The sequence below is a fragment of the Anomaloglossus baeobatrachus genome, chromosome 6 (assembly GCF_048569485.1).
Source record: "Anomaloglossus baeobatrachus isolate aAnoBae1 chromosome 6, aAnoBae1.hap1, whole genome shotgun sequence".
NCBI classification, from domain to species: domain Eukaryota; kingdom Metazoa; phylum Chordata; class Amphibia; order Anura; family Aromobatidae; genus Anomaloglossus; species Anomaloglossus baeobatrachus.
This window is the reverse complement of record NC_134358.1, coordinates 565,163,275-565,186,429: the sequence shown is the minus strand read 5'-3', so window position 1 is coordinate 565,186,429 and position 23,155 is coordinate 565,163,275. Positions and strand designations below refer to the sequence as shown.

Sequence of the window (23,155 nt, the reverse complement as noted above, 5' to 3'; positions counted from 1 at the left end):
GTCACGGTGTTAGTGACGCACATCCGGCGTCGTTAGCGACATCGCAGTGTGTAACACTTAGGAGCGACCTTAAACGATCGCAAAAGAGGTAAAAATCGTTGGTCTGTGATACGTCGTTCAAGCATCAAAAATTGTTGTCTGGTCAGTAGCGAGGTTGTTTGTCGTTCCTGCGGCAGCACACATCGCTGTGTGACACCGCAGGAGCGAGGAACATCTCCTTACCTGTCTCCACTGGCAATGCGGAAGGAAGGAGGTGGGCGGGATGTTCGGCCCGCTCATCTCCGCCCCTCCGCTTCTATAGGACGGTTGCCGTGTGACGCCGCATGAACCACCCCCTTAGAAAAGAGGCGGTTCGCCGGCCACAGCGACGTCGCTAGGCAGGTAAGTGTGTGTGACGGGTGTAAGCGATGTTGTGCGCCACGGGCAGCGATTTGCCTGTGACGCACAATCGACGGGGGCGGATACACTCGCTAGCGATCACAATAGCGATATCACAGCGTGTAAAGCACCCTATAGAATGTACGAAGCAGGTGACCACAGCATTTCAGAAAGTGATGGTAGTTAGGAAAAAGTTAATAGGGATAGCAAAACAAATATTGAGAAAGAACATTCAGCAAGCCAGGAAGGTTCTGGGAATCGCCCCAGTCGTAAAGATATGGTAAGGTTTCAATTTTATGGAGAGACTGTAAGCAGTGAAAAGAGCTCGAAGGTTGTTGGAGTTCATGGATGATTTTTCCCAGAAATCTTGAGGAGAAAGGCATTGGAAGAAATGGAAAGGTCATTCGGGAAATTGTTGATAAGTCCGGAGTGGTGAAAATAGTTCATGATGGTAATGAAGCCAAGATACCCTGTGAGTTTGGTATGGTTCCATTTGTTGTAGCAGGCACTAAGAAGAGTATTGAAAGTGTAAGGGTTCTTCTAAAACAGGGGTGGGGTACCTTTTTTCTGCCAGGGGCCATTTGGAAATTTTTACCATAATTCAGGGGTCGCACAAAATTATCAACTTGAAAATTACCCTGCTATGTTTTGTCAAACAATTAACTCATTGTGGTGGCTGGAGCTTCTGGTTTTTGGTGCAGCTGTGATATTAGGAGATATTGATCTTGTTACTTCTCACAACTGCTTTTCCAGGTTTGGGACTGCTGAATATACATCACAGGAGGGGATAGGGGCATATACATCACAAGAGGGGCTGGGGGCATATACATAAAAGGAGAAGGTTGGGAGGAATATAGATCACTGGAGAGGATGGGGGCAGAGGCATGACTGGGGAGGCTGGGAGGCATAGACATCAAAAGAGACACTGAGGGCAAATACATCCCTGGGGAGGGCTGGGAAGAATATACATCATTAGGAAAACTGTGGGGCATAGACGTGGTGTGGGGCATAGACATCACAGGGGGTAGATACATCAATGGTGGGGAGCACAGACATAGCTGGGAGGGCACAAACATTGCTGGGGGGTATATACATCACTGGGGTACATACATCACTGGGCGGCACAGACATATACATCACTGGGGTGCAGAGACATATCTGGGAGGGCACAAACATTACTGGGTTATATACATAGCTGGGGCACAGACAGCCATGAGGATGCCGTAGTTGCACAGACAGCCCTGGGGTACGCCGAAGGGGCACAGACAGCCGTGAGATGTATAGGCAGCCCTGGGGGATGCTGGGGGGCACAGACAGCTCTGGGGAATGCTGGGAGGCACGGAAAGCCCTGGGGGACGCTGGGAGGCACAGATAGCCCTGGGGAATGCTCAGAAGTACAGACAACCCTGGGCACAAATGAGGAGCCCTGGACAAGCCAGGACGTCACAGGTACTGCAACAACACACCCCACACCCCGGCTAGGCACATCAAAGTCAGACAAAAATCCTTGTTGCCTCCCTCCAGGGGCTGATGTCCACACCAGGGGGTGGAGCCAGGCGGTTGGCCCCACCCGCCGAGGAGTTCACAGTCCTGGAGGCGGGAAAAGGAGAGGAGTGCAGTTAGGGAAGTAGAATAGAGAGGAGTGAAGTGGTAGTGGAGCAGACTGACCGTGTCCGGGTGCGTGGCTCGGGCACATACAGCAAGATTGGCAGACGGTGGTGAGCGTCTGCAGGAGAGGCTGATTGATGTGAACCGTAAGGACCGGGGACGGGCGGTGGCCCGCCGGTACCGGATCGGAGAGCGAAGAGAAGCCAGCACCATTCGGCAGGGCCTACAGACCCCGACCAGGCTTGGAGTCGCCGTAAAACCGGTCAAATCCGTTAGCGAAGGGAACCTCCGGGGTTTCCCAGCAGTCAAGACCCGATTGAAGTCAACTGATCAAACCGTGAAGGGAAATACTGTCACCGCCAAGGCTACAGTTCCCAGGGCCAGAGCCTGCGGGCAAAAGGGGCTCCCTCAGCATCCATCCAAGCTGGGGAGCGGGTTACCGGTGGGAAGCCACCAGAACCGAGAACATAACACAGGTGCAGGGAAAGGCAGTCACCGCCAACCTACCGGGAGAAGAACCACCGCAGCCGCCTGTGGGACCCGTCCATCCAGCCGTTTGTTTTACCGGAGACTTTGCATTCATCATTGGCTGAGTGAGTACCACTGTGCCGTGCGGCACTGCGCTGCCCCCGCGACCCTGCACCTCACCAGGTCCCGTAACCCACCTGCCATTCCTCCCTCACCGAGCCCCGGGACCACCAACCCCCCTACCCACGGAGGGGAAGAACAACATCTAAGCTGCTCCCTGTCATCGCTCCCGGGATCCCCGTCCAGAGCAGCGGTGGTGTCACAACCTCACCACAACCATGGGTGGCGTCACGGACAATAAACCCCCAAAACTATCCCCCCTTTCACTCACGGGCGAGGAGCGCCGCTCGAGTCCCCGGGATCCGGCCCACCGCTCGAGCCACCGACCGAGCAGCAAGCGAAGCAGCAGCAGCAGTGCCGGACCCGAGCGTGGTGAGCACAGCGTCCCCTCCCCGCCCGCGACAACTTGGCGTCACGAACAGGATCTTACCGCTCTGCCGTCTGGTAGAGGTGCGCCTTGTGACTGCCGGAGGTGTCCGGCCGAAAATTTTGAGAAGCCGCCATTTTGGGCGCGAAAAATCCCCGCTCGAGCGTCTCCTCGAGCAGTGGAGGCGCGAAAGCCGAAACCCCGCCCCTGTAGAGGAGGAGCCGGAAAAAGACTAAGGGGGACGAATGGCGGCCGGCCGCATGTGAGCCGCAGCTATAAAAGCGGGGACGCCAGGACCCCGCGGCCATTGTCTGGCTCCTGGATTTTGGAAGAGGCCACCGCAGCGATGCACCGTCCGACCAGCAACACCGTCACCCCCGCGCCCGGCACCGCAGCGTGGGTGGAGGTCCGGACCGCTCAGCTCCTTAACTGCCTGCAGATAAAAGTGCAGCTCCTCCTGGAGGAGTGGGAGGCCGACATGGCGGACGACGTAGCGGCCATACGGAGACGCGAGGTGGAGGAAGTTTTGGAAGAGCGGGTAAGCGACCCACGCCCCTGTATCCCTATTGGGTCGGCCATCGCAGCTGAGGGGCCCGGTCTGCCGCCGCTCGCCCTGCTCCCTCCCCCGTTATCCGTGTTGGCTGTTGCTGCCCCACCACTAGGCCCGCTACCACCGCAACCGGTAGCGGTACCCTGCCTATCTGCCCAAGCGGACCGAACTGCAGCCGAGGCCCGTGGCCGGCCTGAACCGCTTCCGTGGAAGAAGCCAAAGGCTGAGTCCGTCAGTGAAGCCGCCCCGGAGGCACCTGTGACCGTGCCTGGCCCTGTACCGACTCTGGCAGCCCGTCTCGTGCAGGAGGAGGCGGAGGCCCAGAGGGAAAGGATCCCTGTGCCCATTGCCCACGCCTCGGCTGAGGCTGCGCCAGGTCGCCGCTGTGAGGCAGCACCCCAGGCCATGACACCGCGGGACCTCCCACCCAGATTGCCAGTGGTGGGCAGCGTCAAGGAGGTCTCGCGGGGCCCGACCCGTGCGCAGGGGCCCGCAGCAGCCCCTTACTGGGACAGGGAGCCGACACTGCTGGGCCGGGAGATTGCCGAGAGGGAGAGGAGGAAGGCAGAGTTGGTGGCCTGCACGATTGAAGAAAAAGAACGACTCCGAAGAGCCACCTTCCGGGTACGGGGCCCAAGGTATGAAGGGCAAGTGCGCAGATTCGATACCCGTAGGGGGTATGGCTTCATTTATAAACCGGGCCTGGAGGCCGAGATTTTTGTGGCCCGAAGGGACGTGAACGACCACTTGCCGGAGGACCACCCTGAACGCAACTTGCTCCCTGGTGACCTCGTCAACTACACCAGGCACTGTAGGGAGAGGGGTTGGTACGCCCTGGGTGTCCGGCTGAAAGGAGGCCAGGGGCCTCAAGCACCGGCACAGCCCCCTTCCCCGGTCGGTGGGGTAGACCTAAAATGATGGCAGCGGTCCCCTGCCGCAAGTTGTCCCCGTTGGGACCATCAGTACCGTGTTGACTGTATAGATAACAGTTTGAATGATAAGATTGAATCAACCGAAGAAGTTACCCGATTGGAACCGTGATTAAACCGGCCGTTGCCGGCAACTAGTCCCCGTAGGGACTTTCTACAACCGTTGCGTAAGGAACTGCTTACGGACAAGCCCGAGAACTTGCAGAGCAACCACAAACTTGTGGGATGTAAATAAAAATAGTTGGCTTAAACCGTTACCGCCTCCGGAGAGGCAGATTGGAGGAAGGGCCCGCAGCAGAGTAGGCTGGGGCCCGGCCACCAGCTGAACCGGTGGCGATCCTCCGCGGGGGTCAGGGGTCCCCATGGACGCGGGTCCCCTGAAAGAGACCGTACCCGCTCGGGCAGCTTGGTTCTGGATTGGGGTCAAGGGGTGCTGCCCGCTTCTTAGGGGCAGCATCAGGGCCAGGTTGTTTGGGTGGGAGAAGAGCGGAAGCCGTTTGTTAATAGAATTGACTACCGTTAGCAACGTTTAAGAATGTGCCTCCCGTCATGGGAAGTTGACTAAAAATGTTTGTGTCTTTAAATGATGTTTTTTCTACTCTTTTGCAGTTAACAAAAATAAAACCGGTGATGGACGGGCAGCCCGCGGACGGTCTGCATTTTACTAAGGGGGAATGTGGCGCCCTGGACAAGCCAGGATGTCACAGGTACTGCAACAACACACCCCACACCCCGGCTAGGCACATCAAAGTCAGACAAAAATCCTTGTTGTCTCCCTCCAGGGGCTGATGTCCACACCAGGGGGTGGAGCCAGGCGGTTGGCTCCACCCGCCGAGGAGTTCACAGTCCTGGAGGCGGGAAAAGGAGAGGAGTGCAGTTAGGGAAGTGGAAGAGAGAGGAGTGAAGTGGTAGTGGAGCAGACTGACCGTGTCCGGGTGCGTGGCCTGGGCACATACAGCAAGGTTGGCAGATGGTGGTGACCGTCTGCAGGAGAGGCTGATTGAAGTGAACCGTAAGGACCGGGGACGGGCGGTGGCCCGCCGGTACCGGATCGGAGAGCGAAGAGAAGCCAGCACCATTCGGCAGGGCCTACGGACCCCGACCAGGCTTGGAGTCGCCGTAAAACCGGTCAAATCCGTTAGCGAAGGGAACCTCCGGGGTTTCCCAGCAGTCAAGACCCGATTGAAGGCAACCACTCAAACCGTGAAGGGAAGTACAGTCACCGCCAAGGCTACAGTTCCCAGGGCCAGAGCCTGCGGGCAAAAGGGGCTCCCTCAGCATCCATCCAAGCTGGGGAGCGGGTTACCGGTGGGAAGCCACCAGAACCGAGAACATAACACAGGTGCAGGGAAAGGCAATCACCGCCAACCTACCGGGAGAAGAACCACCGCAGCCGTCTGTGGGACCCGTCCATCCAGCCGTTTGTTTTACCGGAGACTTTGCATTCATCATTGGCTGAGTGAGTACAACTGTGCCGTGCGGCACCGCGCTGCCCCCGCGACCCTGCACCTCACCAGGTCCCGTAACCCACCTGCCATTCCTCCCTCACCGAGCCCCGGGACCACCAACCCCCCTACCCACGGAGGGGAAGAACAACATCTAAGCTGCTCCCTGTCATCGCTCCCGGGATCCCCGTCCAGAGGAGCGGTGGTGTCACAACCTCACCACAACCGTGGGTGGCGTCATGGACAATAAACCCCCAAAACTATCCCCCCTTTCACTCACGGGCGAGGAGCGCCGCTCGAGTCCCCGGGATCCGGCCCACCGCTCGAGCCACCGACCGAGCAGCAAGCGAAGCAGCAGCAGCAGTGCCGGACCCGAGCGTGGTGAGCGCAGTGTCCCCTCCCCGCCCGCGACACACAGACAGCCCTGGGGGAGGCTGGGGGGGCATAGACAGCTCTGGGGGAGAAAGAGGGCATAGACTGAACTGGAGGAAACTAGGGGCACAGACAGAGAGCACTGGTGGAGGATGGAGTCACAGAGAGAGAGCACTAGGGGAGTCTGGAGGCACAGAGAGCACTGGGGGAGGCTGAGGGCACAGACAGACCTGGGGAGGCTAGGGTCACAGAGAACAATGGGGGAGCCTGGGGGCACTGAGAGCACTGGGGGAGCATGAGGGCGCTGGGGGACGCTGGGGCAGCCACTACTTTTCTGTGGGACGGGTGCGCATTTCGCATCTACCCCACCCACAAAGTACATCCTCACACTGTCACTGGTGATGAAATCCTTAATGCAGGAATACCTGCGTTCAGGTTTTAGGGGCCGGCAAGACACGGCTGCCACCCCAGCACTGCGGTCCCTGGGAATCTGCCTGGGGGCTGCAGAAAAAGTTTTGTGGGCCCCATACGGCCCGCGGGTAGGAGGTTCCCCACCCCTGTTCTAAAATATCGCCTTGCATACTTTGAAAAAGGAAAACAGTTAAGATTTTAATGTCTTCCAATCAAGGAACAGCTTCGTCAAGTTGGCAGAAGGTGGCAACTGCCTTAGGGCCGTGGCTCAGAGAATGAAGCGTGGTCCATCTGATAAACGTGTTGGCTTAAATGTCAGGAGAAGCAGGAGAGGAGCCGAAGCCACAGGGACCCAATCATACATCGGGCTAGGGTATAGAGTCTGAAGGGTCCAATCCCGCTGAAACAAAATCCGAAACAAAGTCTGGATTGAGTGACTGATCTCTAGCTGAGGACGGTGATAGAAAAATGCTCCGACAGAGACACAGCCGAAGGCCTGGAAGAAGAGGCCATGGTAGATCTGCACAGCAAGGATGCGGAGGATCTAGAATTGTCAAGTCTTCTGTGCGTGTGATGCTGAAGGGCCCAGACAGTAGCCCCTATAGGGTACTCGATAACCCAGAGTCAGACCAGACAGAAAATTCAAGTGTACGTGAATCTCACCGCCCCACTAACCAGAGGAGACAGTCCTGGTGAGGGAGGTCAGACAAAGGTGCTGAGGTGACCTAAGAGCGGAAGCTCAAAGTCACCAGAGAAGACTCTCTGGATGGTAAAGAAAGGTGCCAAGCCCCAGGGCTTTAGGCACAGGGGGAGGTATGTAACATGGCCACCAGTATGTATCACAGGAGGCATGTAAACCTGGATGTCCGATCGGGTACTTGTAGTGTCACGAGTCTTGTTAGGGTGTATCAGGGCTGTTTTACCAATAGCTGGAGACACGTGCAGGTCTGACTGTCCCCATACCTCCACCCATGGGACTGTCTTATCTGTTAAGATGGAAACTGCCACATGGTCAGTGTGGGGAGACTGTGATGTCTCCAGGAAGGAGTCATCTGAGAGAAGGGAGGATTCACTTGTCCTGACAGGGACTGTGTATAGAGGTTGTGATACCTCTCGAAGGGATCCTCTGAAGAAAAGGGAAGGTTTGCGTCGTCTGACAGGGGCCAGTGTATGGAGGTTTGTGATTCCTCCGCAAGACACCTCTGATGAAGGGTGTGTATACTGACCGGGGTCAGTGAGTGGAGCCTGACATAGCATCACTCGGATACTTGTTAAGTGGTATCCGAACCTGTGCAGGTGTACCGCAAGAAAAACGGACCGTGAAACCGTGTTCTGTGAAGCCGGAAGAGGCTTTGTATTATGTGACTGAAGTTCATGTGTTGTTTTAATAAAACCAGTGAATTTTTAATTAACAAGCGTTCCTGTGTGCTACCTCAACCGCAAACAGAGTAACCCCATCACAATACATTACGTCCCTTATCCTGTACTGATCCTGCTTTACCTCCTGTATTATACTCCAGAGCTGCACTCACTATTCTGCTGGTGCAGTCACTGTGTACATATATTACATTACTTATCCTGCTTTACCTCCTGTATTATACTCCAGAGCTGCACTCACTATTCTGCTGGTGCAGTCACTGTGTGCATACATTACATTACTGATCCTGAGTTACCTCCTGTATTATACTCCAGAGCTGCACTCACTATTCTGCTGGTGCAGTCACTGTGTACATACATTACATTACTGATCCTGAGTTACCTCCTGTATTATACTCCAGAGCTGCACTCACTATTCTGCTGGTGCAGTCACTGTGTACATACATTACATTACTGATCCTGAGTTACCTCCTGCATTATACTCCAGAGCTGCACTCACTATTCTGCTGGTGCGGGCACTTTGTAATTGCATTATTTATCCTGTAAGTGCAGCTCTGGAGTATAATAAAGAGGGTAACTCATGATCAGTAATGTAATATATGTACACAGTGATGGCACCAGCAGAATAGTGAGTGCAGTTCTGGAGTATAATACAGGAGGTAACTCAGGATCAGTAATATATGTACACAGTGACTGCACCAGCAGAATAGTGAGTGCAGCTCTGGAGTATAATACAGAGGGTAACTCAGGATCAGTAATGTAATGTATGTGTCGCGGGCGGAGGAGGGGACGCTGCGCTCTCCCACTGCTCGGGTCCGGCTGCTGCTGCCGCTGCTCGGTGGTGGCTCGAGCGGTTGGCCGGCTCCCGGGGACTCAAGCGGCGTTCCTCACCCGTGAGTGAAAAGGGTGGGGATTGATTGTGGGGATTGGATATTGTCCGTGACGCCACCCACGGTTGTGGTGAGATTGGTGACACCACCGCTGCTCTGGACGGGGATCCCGGGAGCGATGACAGGGAGCAGCCTGGATGTTAGTTCTCCCCTCCGTGGGTAGGGGGTTGGTTGTCCCGGGGCCCGCTGATGGGGTAGGGATGGATGGCAGGCAGGTTACGGGGCCTGGCGAGGTGCAGGGTCGCGGGGGCAGCGCTGTGCCGCACGGCACGGTGGTACTCACTCAGCCAATGATGAGGACACAGTTCTCTGTAAAACACACGGCTGGATGGACGGGTCCCTCAGACGGCTGCGGTGTTTCTCCTCCCGGCAGGTTGATGGTGACTGCCTTTCCCTACACCTGTGTAACGTGTACGGTTCCAATGGGTTCCCACCGGTAACCCGCTCCCCAGCTTGGATGGGTGCTGAAGGAGCCCCTTTTGCCCGCAGGCTCTGGCCCTGGGAACGGTAGCCTTGGCGGTGGCTGTGTTTCCCTCTCTCGGTTGGACTGTTGCCTTCTGTCGGGACTTGGCTGTTGGGAAACCCAGGAGGTTCCCTTCGCTAACGGATTTGGCAAATTCACGGCGACTCCTAGCCTTGTCGGGGTCCGTAAGCCCCTGCCGGATGGTGCTGGCTTCTCTTCGCGTACCGGTCCGGTACCGCCGGGCCACCGACCGTCCACGGTCCTTACGGTTAGCTCCAATAGGCCACTCCTGCAGACGGTCACCACCGTCTGCCAACCTTGCTGATCCGTCCAGGCCGCACACCCGGACCAACTTCAGACTGCTCAACTGATACTTCCCTCCTTCCACTGATAGTAGGGTCAGCACATCACTCATACAGTGCTCCATTACGTTAGTCCCTAGCACTACCTTCGGGTTATGATCACTGGGTTCATTCATTATCACAATCATACCCTGGTGTTGCAGTTCAGCTCGCCCCACAGTCATGGCCACTTGCTTGTACCCCACTTGGGTCAATGGGAGTCCATCAGCAGCAATCAGTGTTATACTGGCGTCTGGGGGAGCCAGCTCGTCTTTTCCCCAATACCGTTGATACAGTGTGTATGGTATGGTGGTTACCTGGGATCCAGTGTCCAGGAGAGCCATCACCGGTATGCCGTCCACAGCCACGGGGATGATGGGCCGGGCCCCGATGTACCGGTCCCGCTAGTCTGGGGGGGCCATGGGATTCTACTCCTGAGGATTGTCCCGTAGCCCCAGGGGTTGCTCGTTTAACGGACTCCGTCGGGAGTAGTGGCCGGGTTTGCTGCACCTGTAACAAATTGGGGGATCCATACCGTGAGTCATTGGCCCTTCGCCGCTGCATCCAGGGGACGTCCTCAGGGCTGTCGGCGAGCTGCATCTTCACCGGGGCCTGGGATCTGGTTGGAGGCTGGAGTGCGGCGAGGATCTTAGCGAGGTCCCCATCCATGCGGCGAACCTGAGCAGCGAGTTCTTCCATCGTTCCGCTTGGGGCTGCAGGCACTGGAGGTGCTGGTGGGGTAGGGGCCACCACGACGGGAGCAGTCTCAACCGGCCATGGGGCTGGCTCAGGGGCTTCAGATGCGGGGGGTTGCAGAGCTTTGATGGCCCGTTCCTTTAATACGGCAAAGTCCACATCAGGGTGTTCTAGGGCCCACAGCCTGAGTTGTTTGCGGTCCTCTGGGGACCTCATCCCCTGCACAAACTGCTCACTTAGCATTTTGTTACTGTCCGCACTGTTGATGGTGTCCAGTGTGCGGAGTGCGGTTTGCAGGCGCAAGGCATAGTCCCGAATACTATCTGCGGGCCGTTGCCGGCATTCATAGAACTGCATCCGCAACTCTGCCTTGGTACGGGTCTCAAAGGTGGTCTGCAACTTCTCAAAGATGGTGGCTACAGAGGACCGATCCCCCTCGGCCCAGGTCTCAGCCTCTTGCTCAGCCGCGCCGGTTAGCTGCCCCAGCACTAGCGCTGCACGTTGCTTATCAGTCAGGGGGTGGGTACAGCTCTAGTAGCGGACTAAGCTTTTTCCGGAAAACCTGCAAGGCATCAGGTTTCCCATCGTACTGCGGTAGCCAGACAGCTCCGGGCACATAGGGCAGAGAGAACGGCATCACCTGAGCGAGAGCTGGGGCCGCGGCGCCCCCCGCCAGCGCGGCCGGGACCTGTGCAGGCCCATTCCCATCTACGGGTGCTCCCACGACTGCGTCCGCCACTCCTCCAGCGGCTTCGTCGGGCGCAGACATCTTGTTTCCGTCCCCCTTAGTTTCTTTCCGGCTCCTCCTCTACAGGGGCGGGGTTTTGACCTTCGCGCCTCCACTACTCGAGGAGATGCTCGAGCGGGAATTTTTCACGCCCAAGATGGCGGCTTCTCAAATTTTCCGGCCGGACACCTCCGGCGGTCACAAGGCGCACCTTTACCAGACGGCAGAGCGGTAAGATCCTGTTCGTGACGCCAAGTTGTCGCGGGCGGAGGAGGGGACGCTGCGCTCTCCCACTGCTCGGGTCCGGCTGCTGCTGCCGCTGCTCGGTGGTGGCTCGAGCGGTGGACCGGCTCCCGGGGACTCGAGCGGCGTTCCTCGCCCGTGAGTGAAAAGGGTGGGGATTGATTGTGGGGATTGGATATTGTCCGTGACGCCACCCACGGTTGTGGTGATATTGGTGACACCACCGCTGCTCTGGACGGGGATCCCGGGAGCGATGACAGGGAGCAGCCTGGATGTTAGTTGTCCCCTCCGTGGGTAGGGGTTGGTTGTCCCGGGGCCCGCTGATGGGGTAGGGATGGATGGCAGGCGGGTTACAGGGCCTGGTGAGGTGCAGGGTCGCGGGGGCAGTGCTGTGCCGCACGGCACGGTGGTACTCACTCAGCCAATGATGAGGATATTGGGGGTGTTACTGCTATGGACAATAAGAAACACGCTGCCACTTTAAGAGACAGGAACCTCCCCGTGTCTGGGGGTAATGGAATGTTCTGCTCCCCCTGCAGAAAGTGTGCTAATGGACAGCCCGAGTGTAAGGAGAGAAGTGAGTTTCTGTTTTCCTTTAGATGCATGTGAAGGAACACACAGCCGGTGCGTCTCGGAGGATTGGAGTTTTCTTCTGAATCAAGAGAGAGACTTGCAGATAACAGGGAACAAGCGAGGAATCTGAAGCAAGAAGAAGATTTTGATCTCCTTAACCCGGCCCAGGAGACGTGCGCACCTCCGGATGAGACTGTTGTTGGGGGCCCCCGGGACTGGATCCACGTCCCCAGCATCACTGTGAGTTGAATATTGTGCGCATACTAGGGGCTAAAGTAGGCTTCAGTAGGTAGAGCACGGCATCCGTGTGGCCCGTTTAGCAGAGGCCAGAGAGGTTACGTGCAGAGTAGCATTGTACCTGACTGTTTTTCTGTTTCTTGAACCTGTAATAGTTGGAGCGCCGTGCTATTGAGCGGACCAGCTAGAGAATACAAAAGTGTTGTTAAATCCCGTTTTGCCACTGTATACCCCGTGCCTGAACCTGCCTTCCCCACATCTTTCCCCGCCTGTTAATAAATACACCCTTGTTGTTCGCACCTCGTCTTGTGTACTGTAACCTACTCTGCACTGCGGTGGTCCTCTCGGCCATCGCTTCAAGTGGCGCTGCGAGCAGGGTACGGTCACCAAGATGGAGGCAGCAGACAGCAACGGCGGGGATGCTAATGTGACGCCCTGGGCAAGCCAGGGGTCACAGGTCATCACACCACCACACCCTACACCCCAGTTAGGAACACCAAGGCTACTAAAATCCTTGTTGCCCTCCTCCAGGGGCTGATGTTCACACCAGGGGGTGGGCCAGGCGGTTGGCTCCGCCCACCGAGGAGTACACAGCCCTGGAGGCGGGAAGAACCAGGCAGAACAGTTCTGGAGGGAGAAGTGGAAAGAACAGAGTTAAGCTAAGTGAAGTGAAAGTGAAGTAGTAGTGGAGCAAAGAAGAAAAGAGTAAAAGTGAGAGTAGAAAAGCCTGAAGTTGGTCCGGCTGTGTGCAGGACAGTGTCAGCAAGGTCAGCAACGGCAGTGACAGTCTGGAGGGGGACTGCTCGGAGGTTGCTGGAAGGACCGCGGACGGGTAGTGGCCCGGCGGTCTGGAGCAGTATACAAAGGACAGTCAGCACCAGGGCAGGGGCCTCTCGGATCCCGGCAAGGCTAGGAGTCGCCGTAAATTTGCCAAATCCATCGGTGAAGGGGACGTCTGTCTCCAAACAACCAAGTCCCGATTGAAGGCAACAGTCCGACCGTTACAGAGAGACACCGCCACCGCCAGGGCACCAGTTTCTCAGGGCCAGCGCCTGCGGGCAAAGTAGGGCTCCTCCGGCCCATATCCAAGCCGGGGAGCGGGTTACCGGTGGGAACCCATCGCTACCAACACAGAAACATTAGGTGCAGGACAAAGGGACATCACTGTCACCTACTGGGGAAAGCAAGTGCAGCCGTCCGTGGGAACCGTCTTTCCAGCCGTGTGTTTTACCGAGAACTGTGTCACCGTCTCAGGCTGAGTCAGTACCACAGTGCCGCAAGGCACAGCGCTGCCCCAGCGTCCCTGCGCCCACCAAGCCCTGCATCTCCCACCTCATCACTGGGCCCCGGGATCACCAACCCCTACCCACGGAGGGGCAACACAACAACTGGCTGCTCCATACTATCCTTCCCGGGATCCCCATACAGAGCAGCGGTGGTGTCAACAAATCACCACAACCGTGGGTGGCGTCACGGACAATAAAATATCCCAAATCCCAATCCCCTTTCACTCACGGGCGAGGAGCGCCGCTCGAGTCCCCGGGATCCGGCCCATCGCTCGAGCCACCGAGCAGCGGCAGCAGCAGGCCGCAGTGCCAGCCGGACCCGAGCAGCAGTGGGAGAGCGCGGCGTCCCCTCCTCCGCCCGCGACACTAATATTAATGGGGGTGCTGTGGGCAATGGTGGAACCCCTGCAAGGACACTTCCAATGGGCACCATATTTTGTGTGCTACCAAAATTCGATGGCAATAACATGGCACTGTGTGACTGGGTGTCCCGGCTGCAGAGCACCCTGGAAGTGTATAACATCGGCCCAGAGCTTGAGGTGGACATCGCTTTGACTGCCCTAGAGGGAGAAGCCCGTAGAAACGTCTGTCTACAACCAGAACCCACCCGTAGTACCCTGAAAGAGTTAGTTGGATTCTTGGAAGAGATCTATGGCGAGACTGCTAGCGCGGGACATCTTCGCGCCAAATTTTTTTCGAGGCTGCAGCGGGAAGAAGAAGGGATCTCTCAGTATGCAACAGCACTACAAGAAGTGTTAGCGGAGGTCCAGAGAAAGGAGTCAGATGGACTCGGCGGCATAGGCTCTACCGACCGGATACTCCGGGAACAGTTTATTCTGGGATTGCTTAGCGTATCCTTGCGGTGAGCCCTGGCAGAACGGGTCTGAGCGAATCCGGCTCTTACTTTTCGTCAAATCCTAGCAGAAGCAGTAGCCCGAAGTAAAGAAGAAAGTTACGCATCTGGGGTGGTGCGCGTCCAAACCGCCACCTCCAGAGTGGACCCAAACTGCCAGGTGGCACTGGTCCAGGTGGTGCAAGATTTACAGAAATCCGTTCTCAACGTACAGGAGAAGCTGACCCAGATGGAGCAAAGAATCAGGGACTTGTCTGGTGGAGGGAGAGAGGAGTGCACCACAGCAGCATATGTATATATATGTGCAATAGAGGGGTGCTGGAAGTGCAATGAGAATTATAAATAGGCACAGGGAGAAAAAGACATTGCACACATCCGCACAACCCAATTATAATATACAACACCTTTATTTAGTACACTTGTACACAATAAAAACAATTAAAACGTGAAAAAACACCAACCTGGCACCCACAGATATTATAGTAAAATAAACTTATAACCATGCAGTTTAAATGTATACTGCAAGGGTAAGAAAGGCCTGCGTCCCCCTGTTAAGCAACTCCATATATGAAATCTAGTGCAAATAAAGGATCACATATATAGATGATACAGGACAATGTTATGTCCAGTAACAAGTTTCTACAAAACACAGGGGATTACTATGCCAGAGCATACAAAGGACTCACATTCGAAGTGCATAACAATATATATAGTACTGCCCCAAGATATCCTACAGAGCCATGCAACCAAATGGAACCTGAGCCAATTACAGCCTAGTCAGACCCATACAATAATTTGATCTTAAATAGCTCAGTCCCAAACCAACAAGGTGGCCAATAATCCACCCAGGGTAGTTATACCCCAGAAAAATTGTGCTAGAAACCTGTAAGGTGGCTGGTGAACAGACAGCCACAGTCCATAAGGATAAGAACATGGGTGCACGTGGGTGCACAGGAATTCCAAAGTGTACAAGTGTACAAGTGTACTAAATAAAGGTGTTGTATATTATAATTGGGTTGTGCGGATTTGTCTGGTGAACATCCCTACCCAGCTGCACCCTCCTCCTTCCAACCTGGCCCATCATACTCACTCAATTCCTCGGCTCTACCAATGGGGGACTGGAGGCTGCAGGCTTCCTCTCGTCAGCCACCAGAGGCACGAGGTATTCCCCAGCGAGGAGAAGACATCCACTGCTGGGGATGTGGAGGTCGGGGGCATATTGCCAGGGGGTGCCGGTATAACACTCAAAGCCAACGGAAGCCATCGTTAAACTACCAGCCCCCGCAGTAGTGCGGCACTCTGCGGGGGAGGCGAGAAGGGAGGCCGCTCCGTATCATAACGAACATTTGATCGCTGGTTGTCCCATCCTACGTGCTGAATTCGAGAGTGTCCCAGTGAATTGCTTGATAGATACTGGGTCACAAGTGACGACGATGCCAGAAGCATACTTCAATCGACATTTCCAGACACTGGCCAGGCCAGAGAAAGAGACACTGATCCGGGTGATTGCTGCTAATCAACAACCGATCCCGGTCACAGGAGTTGTGTGGATGAATGTTCGAATCTGTGGGCAAGAAGTGGGGAGAAAAGGGATCCTACTAGTCCCCGAGCCCATCAACGAAGATGTACCTGTAATATTGGGGATGAATGTCCTACGTGAATTAGATCAGATTATGTTCACCAAACGGGGACCCGGATACTGGAAGCAAGCTACTACACATAAGCCTACACAAGAAGCACTTCAACGGCTGATCCGCGTCTGTGGGACGCAGAAGAGTGTGCCATCTCATCAGACGGTAGGGGTCATCAGGGCTCCTGGGAAGGAACCTATAATCCTGCCTCCCGGCCGAGAAAGTATATTACACCTCCCAGTGGGAACCTATCGCAATCTCAATGGGATAGAAGTGATTGTTCAGCCTGTAGCAACCGGAAGAGTGGACCAAGAAGTTATTATAGCTCGTACGGTAGCTGTGGTCCAACAAGGACGCGTTCCTATCAGAGCCTTGAATGTGGGCCCCGGTGAGGCCACCTTGCCTCGAGGGACGGATCTGGCCCTGGTGTACGTACATAAAGGCGAGGTGTTGAGTCATAAAGTGATATCCTTATCGCCGATAGAAGGTGCGGGGTGGACCCTAGCAGTCTCTGCGAGGGCCAAAGAGATGCCATCTCCAGAGTGGAGTGGAAAGGCCATCCTCGATCAGATGGAAGTGGATGTAAAATCGCTGGGCCCTGAGCATGTGCAAGCAGTAGAAGATATGCTGTGGGAGAACCAGGCCGCATTCGCTCGCCACGCTGAAGATTTCGGCTGCACTGAAGCCATCATGCATGAGATACCGACCGGGGAAGCTCGCCCGATTCGAGAACGGTACCGACCGATCCCTCCCAAGATGTACCAAGAGGTAAAGACGTTACTGAAGCAGATGCTGGATTCAGGAATAGTGCAGGGCAGCCAGAGCCCTTGGGCGGCCCCGGTGGTACTCGTCAAGAAAAAGGATGGAACCATCCGGTTCTGTGTAGACTACAGGAAACTCAACGCTTGTACCGTTCGTGACTCATACCCATTACCACGAATTGAAGAATCCTTGACGGCATTGGGGAAGGCCAAGTACTTCTCCACCTTAGATCTAGCAAGCGGGTACTGGCAAGTACCTGTGGCGGAAAAGGACAAAGCCAAGACCACGTTCATCCTCCCGATGGGATTGTTTGAGTTTAACCGGATGCCCTTCGGACTCTCCAATGCTCCGGGCACGTTTCAATGGCTGATGGAAAAGTGCTTGGGAGACCTAAATTTTGAAGCGACCCTGATCTATCTGGATGACATCATCGTGTTCTCGGCCTCGTTCAAAGAACACCTTGACCGGCTTGGACAGGTACTCGGGAGACTACAGGCTCATAACCTGAAGGTGAAGCCCAAAAAATGCCACCTCTTCAAGAGAGAGATCGAGTACCTGGGCCACACAGTGTCACAAGATGGAGTACTACCCTCCGCAGAAAAGGTGGAGGCCATTCAGAAGTGGCCAGTCCCTCGAACGGTGAGAGAACTCAAGGCATTTCTGGGACTCGCCGGGTATTACCGCCGGTTCGTCAAAGACTTCGCAAAGGTGGCGGGTCCTTTGAACGAGCTGCTGAGGGGGACTGCCGGAGTGTCGAAGAACCAGGGCATCTCCTGGGCTCAGAGACAAGATGAGGCTTTTCAGGCTATGAAGAATGCCCTTACTTCAGCCCCGATCCTGGCCTATGCGGACTTCGACCGACCATTCCTGCTGTACACAGATGGTAGCCTTCATGGACTCGGTGCAGTATTGTCTCAGATGCAAAATGGACATGAGAGAGTCATTGGCTACGCCAGTAGGTCCCTGCGGGACAGCGAAAGAAACCCCCACAACTACAGCTCCTTTCGACTAGAGCTCCTGGCCCTAGTGTGGGCCATGACAGAGAAATTTGCTGGCTTCCTGACAGGAACCAAGATCCAGGTCCGGCCAGACAATAATCCTCTGGCCCACCTTGAGAATACCAAATTGGGAGCCTTGGAACAACGGTGGGTGGCTCGCCTTGCAAAGTTTGACTTTACCATCTGTTATCGCCCTGCTACCGAAAACGCAAATGCGGATGGACTGTCAAGAGTGACGGTGGAGACCCCAGTGGGGGATCTCAATGAATGATTAGAGGAGGAAGAAACGCCAGACTTTAGCAAGTTTGGGCCCTTGGTGGTTGTATCTCAGTTAAGTAGGCAGGCTTGCACACTGCCCCGGTCCCTGGGGAGAACGAATGAAGAATGGGGACGTGTCCAAGATGCAGAGGAAGGGCTGCAACAAATGAAACACTGGGTAACTGAGAAGCAGAAGCCAGACAAACAAGAAAGGGCTAATCTGGATGCCGAGATGAAGAGTGTCTTACACCAGTGGGATAGACTGGAAGTTCGAGGATCAGTGTTATATCGTAAGAGACAACAGCCAAAAGATAAAGAAGCAAGATGGCAGGTGGTCATCCCCGGAAAAATGGCTCAAGAGGTAGCTAAGGAAGCTCACGAGTTTGGCGCTCACTTCGGACCTGCAAAGACCTACCAATGGTTACAGCAGTACGTGTACTGCCCCAGGTTGGAGTCTGTGGTGGAAGAGGTTTGCCGGCAATGTCGAGTATGCAACCTCGTTAAAAGCACCGAACAAAGGGCACCCGTTCAGACCATACAGACCAAAGAACCGCTAGAACTGTTGATGATTGATTATCTCCTCGTGGGACACTCCACTCGGGGACTACAATACTGTTTGGTTATGACCGACCATTTCTCCAAGTTCGCTGTAGTCACCCCGACTAACTAGAGATCAGACTGCTGAGTCGGCGGCACGGGCCATCTGCCAAGACTTCATCCGGGTGTATGGATGCCCGAAGCGGATCCATTCCGATCAAGGTGCATGTTTTCAAGGCAAGGTGATGGAGGAATTATGTCGTATGTATGGCATTGAGCGATCTCGGACTACACCGTACCACCCCCAAGGCAATGGAGCATGTGAACGCTTCAACCGAACTCTACTTCAAATGCTGAGAACATTAGAGGAAGATAAGAAGGCATGTTGGCCGGATTACCTGGCAGAACTGGTCTGGGCCTACAATAACCGAGTTCACTCCACTACAGGTTACACCCCATATCTACTGCTGTTTGGAAGAGTTGGGCGAGAAATCATCGAGCTGAATTTGGAGCAGCCAGAGGATTTCATGGAACGAACTGTTACTTCGTGGGTGAAAGAACATCGACAACGATTACAGACGATACGTCGGTTGGCTTGTCAACAGCTACAGAAGAAAGAACATATGAGCCCTAAACCGATTCAAGAGATACCGCTTCAACCTGGAGATCGAGTGTTAGTCAGAGAGAAACGCCCCAAGGGTAAACTGAGTGAAAGATGGGAAGTTCAACCCTACAGAGTAATCGAACGGGTGTATGCTGACGGCCCGGTCTACAAGGTGCAAATTGAGAATGGAGCGTCCGGCCCTAGAGTACTACACAGAAATATGTTGCGACCATGCCGGTCTGAAGCTCTTTCTACGCCAAGATCTCCTGCAATCTCTGCCCCACTCCCTGAACTTACGTCATCCGTGTGTGAAGTCGATGATGACTGGTGGGCAGTCCCCGATGCAGGGGGGGATCCTCAGCCTTCTGGAAACGGAGATCCCATGGATGAGCCACTACCGCCACGGGAAGAAGAGACCAGCCAAGATTCCACTGCAGCTCCCACAGCAAGTGTTCCTCCGGAAGCTAGTCAAGCCGGGCCTGATAGTCAAGATCTTAGAAGATCTCAGAGGTCTACTGCAGGGGTTCCACCAATCCGATATGTTGAACAATTTACTAGGTCTGCTGTACTGCTATTGTTGTCTCCTCTACAGGTTTGAACCTTCCTTCAAAACACAGTGGGCTCGAAGCTGTGATGGCCGAGGACGACCATCATTAAGTGGGGAGGCATATTGGGGGGTGTTACTGCTATGGACAATAAGAAACACGCTGCCACTTTAAGAGACAGGAACCTCCCCGTGTCTGGGGGTAATGGAATGTTCTGATCCCCCTGCAGAAAGTGTGCTAATGGACAGCCTGAGTGTAAGGAGAGAAGTGAGTTTCTGTTTTGCTTTTAGATGCATGTGAAGGAACACACAGCCGGTGTGTCTCGGAGGATTGGAATTTTCTTCTGAATCAAGAGAGAGACTTGCAGATAACAGGGAACAAGCGAGGAATCTGAAGCAAGAAGAAGATTTTGATCTCCTTAACCCGGCCCAGGAGACGTGCGCACCTTCAGATGGGACTGCTGTTGGGGGCCCCCGGGACTGGATCCACGTCCCCAGCATCACTGTGAGTTGAATATTGTGCACATACTAGGGGCTAAAGTAAGCTTCAGTAGGTAGAACACGGCATCCGTGTGGCCCGTTTAGCAGAGGCCAGAGAGGTTACGTGTAGAGTAGCATTGTACCTGACTGGTTTTTTGTGTTTCTTGAACCTGTAATAGTTGGAGCACCGTGCTATTGAGCGGACCAGCTAGAAAATACAAAAGTGTTGTTAAATCCCGTTTTGCCACTGTATACCCCGCGCCTGAACCTGCCTTCTCCACATCTTTCCCCGCCTGTTAATAAATACACCCTTGTTGTTCGCACCTCGTCTTGTGTACTGTAACCTACTCTGCACCGCGGTGGTCCTCTCGGCCATCGCTTCAAGGACACAGTTCTCGGTAAAACACACGGCTGGATGGACGGGTCCCACTGACGGCTGCGGTGTTTCTCCTCCCGGCAGGTTGATGGTGAATGCCTTTCCCTGCACCTATGTAGTGTGTACGGTTCCAATGGGTTCCCACCGGTAACCCGCTCCCCAGCTTGGATGGGTGCTGAAGGAGCCCCTTTTGCCCGCAGGCTCTGGCCCTGGGAACTTTAGCCTTGGCGGTGACTGTGTTTCCCTCTCTTGGTTGGACTGTTGCCTTCTGTCGGGACTTGGCTGCTGGGAAACCCAGGAGGTTCCCTTCGCTAACGGATTTGGCAAATTCACGGCGACTCCTAGCCTTGCCGGGGTCCATAAGCCCCTGCCGGATGGTGCTGGCTTCTCTTCGCGTACCAGTCCGGTACTGCCGGGCCACCACCCGTCCACGGTCCTTACGGTTAGCTCCAATAGGCCACTCCTGCAGACGGTCACCAGCGTCTGCCAACCTTGCTGATCCGTCCGGGCCACACACCCGGACCAACTCCAGTCTGCTCAACTGCTACTTCCCTCCTTCTACTTTCACTTCCAAAACTCAACTCCTCACTTTTCCCGCCTCCAGGACTGTGAACTCCTCGGTGGGCGGGGCCAACTGCCTGGCTCCACCCCCTGGTGTGGACATCAGCCCCTGGAGGAAGGCAACAAGGGTTTTTGTCTGACTTCGGTGTGCCTGACCGGGAGTGTGGGGTGTGTTGGTGTTGTGCTTGTGACGTCCTGGCTTGTCCAGGGCGCCACATATGTACACAGTGACTGCACCAGCAGAATAGTGAGTGCAGCTCTGGAGTATAATACAGAGGGTAACTCAGGATCAGTAAAGTATGTACACAGTGACTGCACCAGCAGAATAGTGAGTGCAGCTCTGGAGTATAATACAGGAGGTAACTCAGGGTCAGTAATGTAATGTATGTACACAGTGACTGCACCAGCAGAATAGTGAGTGCAGCTCTGGAGTATAATACAGGAGGTAACTCAGGATCAGTAATGTAATGTATGTACACAATGACTCCACCAGCAGAATAGTGAGTGCAGCTCTGGAATATAATACAGGAGGTAACTCAGGATCAGTAATGTAATGTATGTACACAGTGACTGCACCAGCAGAATAGTGAGTGCAGCTCTGGAATATAATACAGGAGGTAACTCAGGATCAGTAATGTAATGTATGTACACAGTGACTGCACCAGCAGAATAGTGAGTGCGGCTCTGCAGTATAGTAAAATATGTAAGTCTTGGTCAGTACAGGATAAAACACTTACAGACATGACATAGATCCCACAGAACTAAATACTGATGACAGCGAGGAATTATTTGACGTTAGAAGGATCAATATGAACCAAGAAACAATGACATGTAGCAGAGCTGGATTCGTCATCGGACTTTGGGGCTGTTATTTTATAGGATTGTGACAATTTTTGTCTTAGAGAAATATTTTTGCAGAAATAAAACCACATTTACTGCCTCATTCTATGAATAATGATACTCAGCTCTGCTACATCTAAATCAGATGTGTAGTACAACGAGGACTCACCGTTGTTCGGCGCCGGCTCCTCTGCGCTGATCCGTGAGTTCTGGAGAATAACGAGGCACAAGACGTGGAGCCAGCGGCTGGAGGACCTGGAGGCCATGGTCCCAGAGAGCGGACACCAGCGACAAGTCGCCTTACACTGGACGCCCGCCTGTGGGGTCACCCTCTGCCCCCGTGGTCATGGCGGTGCTGGGCTGCTTTACCCTGGAGAACAGAGTCCATTTCTCTGTATTTGCGGGGAGGAGTCAGCGGTGCGTTCCCCTCACACCAATATCGATCCACCAAAACCTCACTGGGAAAGAATTTGGAGATAAGACGTCACCTGAACGCCGGGGATACAGTATTGGGAAAAGCTATATAAAAGGAAACCGAACATGGACGCCAGAAATCTCCAAAAAGTCACAATCCGGACTCAGTGTATAAAGGAGCGAAATAAATGTGACACATAACACCAGAGATAATGTAGAAATGTCACCTGCAGTCCTATGTAACACCACAGATAACAGTGATATCTCTGAGTACAGATAATGTAGTAGATGTCGAATGCAGTCCTATGTAACACCACAGATAACACAGTGATATCTCTCTGAGTACAGATAATGTAGTAGATGTCGCCTGCAGTCCTATGTAACACCACAGATAACACAGTGATATCTCTCTGAGTACAGATAATGGAGTAGATGTCACCTGCAGTCCTATGTAACACCACAGATAACACAGTGATATCTCTCTGAGTACAGATAATGGAGTAGATGTCACCTGCAGTCCTATGTAACACCACAGGTAACACAGTGATATCTCTGAGTACAGATAATGTAGTAGATGTCGCCTGCAGTCCTATGTAACACCACAGATAACACAGTGATATCTCTCTGAGTACAGATAATGTAGTAGATGTCACCTGCAGTCCTATGTAACACCACAGATAACACAGTGATATCTCTCTGAGTACAGATAATGTAGTAGATGTCACCTGCAGTCCTATGTAACACCACAGATAACACAGTGATATCTCTGAGTACAGATAATGTAGTAAATGTCACCTGCAGTCCTATGTAAAACCA

At 54.3% G+C, this 23,155-nt stretch overlaps 1 protein-coding gene across 1 annotated transcript in view; it reads right to left on the bottom strand.

Annotated features, from left to right (window-relative positions):
• Positions 1 to 22,191, bottom strand: part of LOC142243985 (uncharacterized) — an 89,021-nt gene extending 66,830 nt beyond the window's left edge. Inside the window, exon 1 of the mRNA XM_075316170.1 lies at positions 22,095 to 22,191. Coding sequence (XP_075172285.1) covers positions 22,095 to 22,191 — 97 coding nt within the window. The remainder of the gene's footprint in view (positions 1 to 22,094) is intronic.
• Between the last annotated feature and the right edge of the window lie 964 nt (positions 22,192 to 23,155).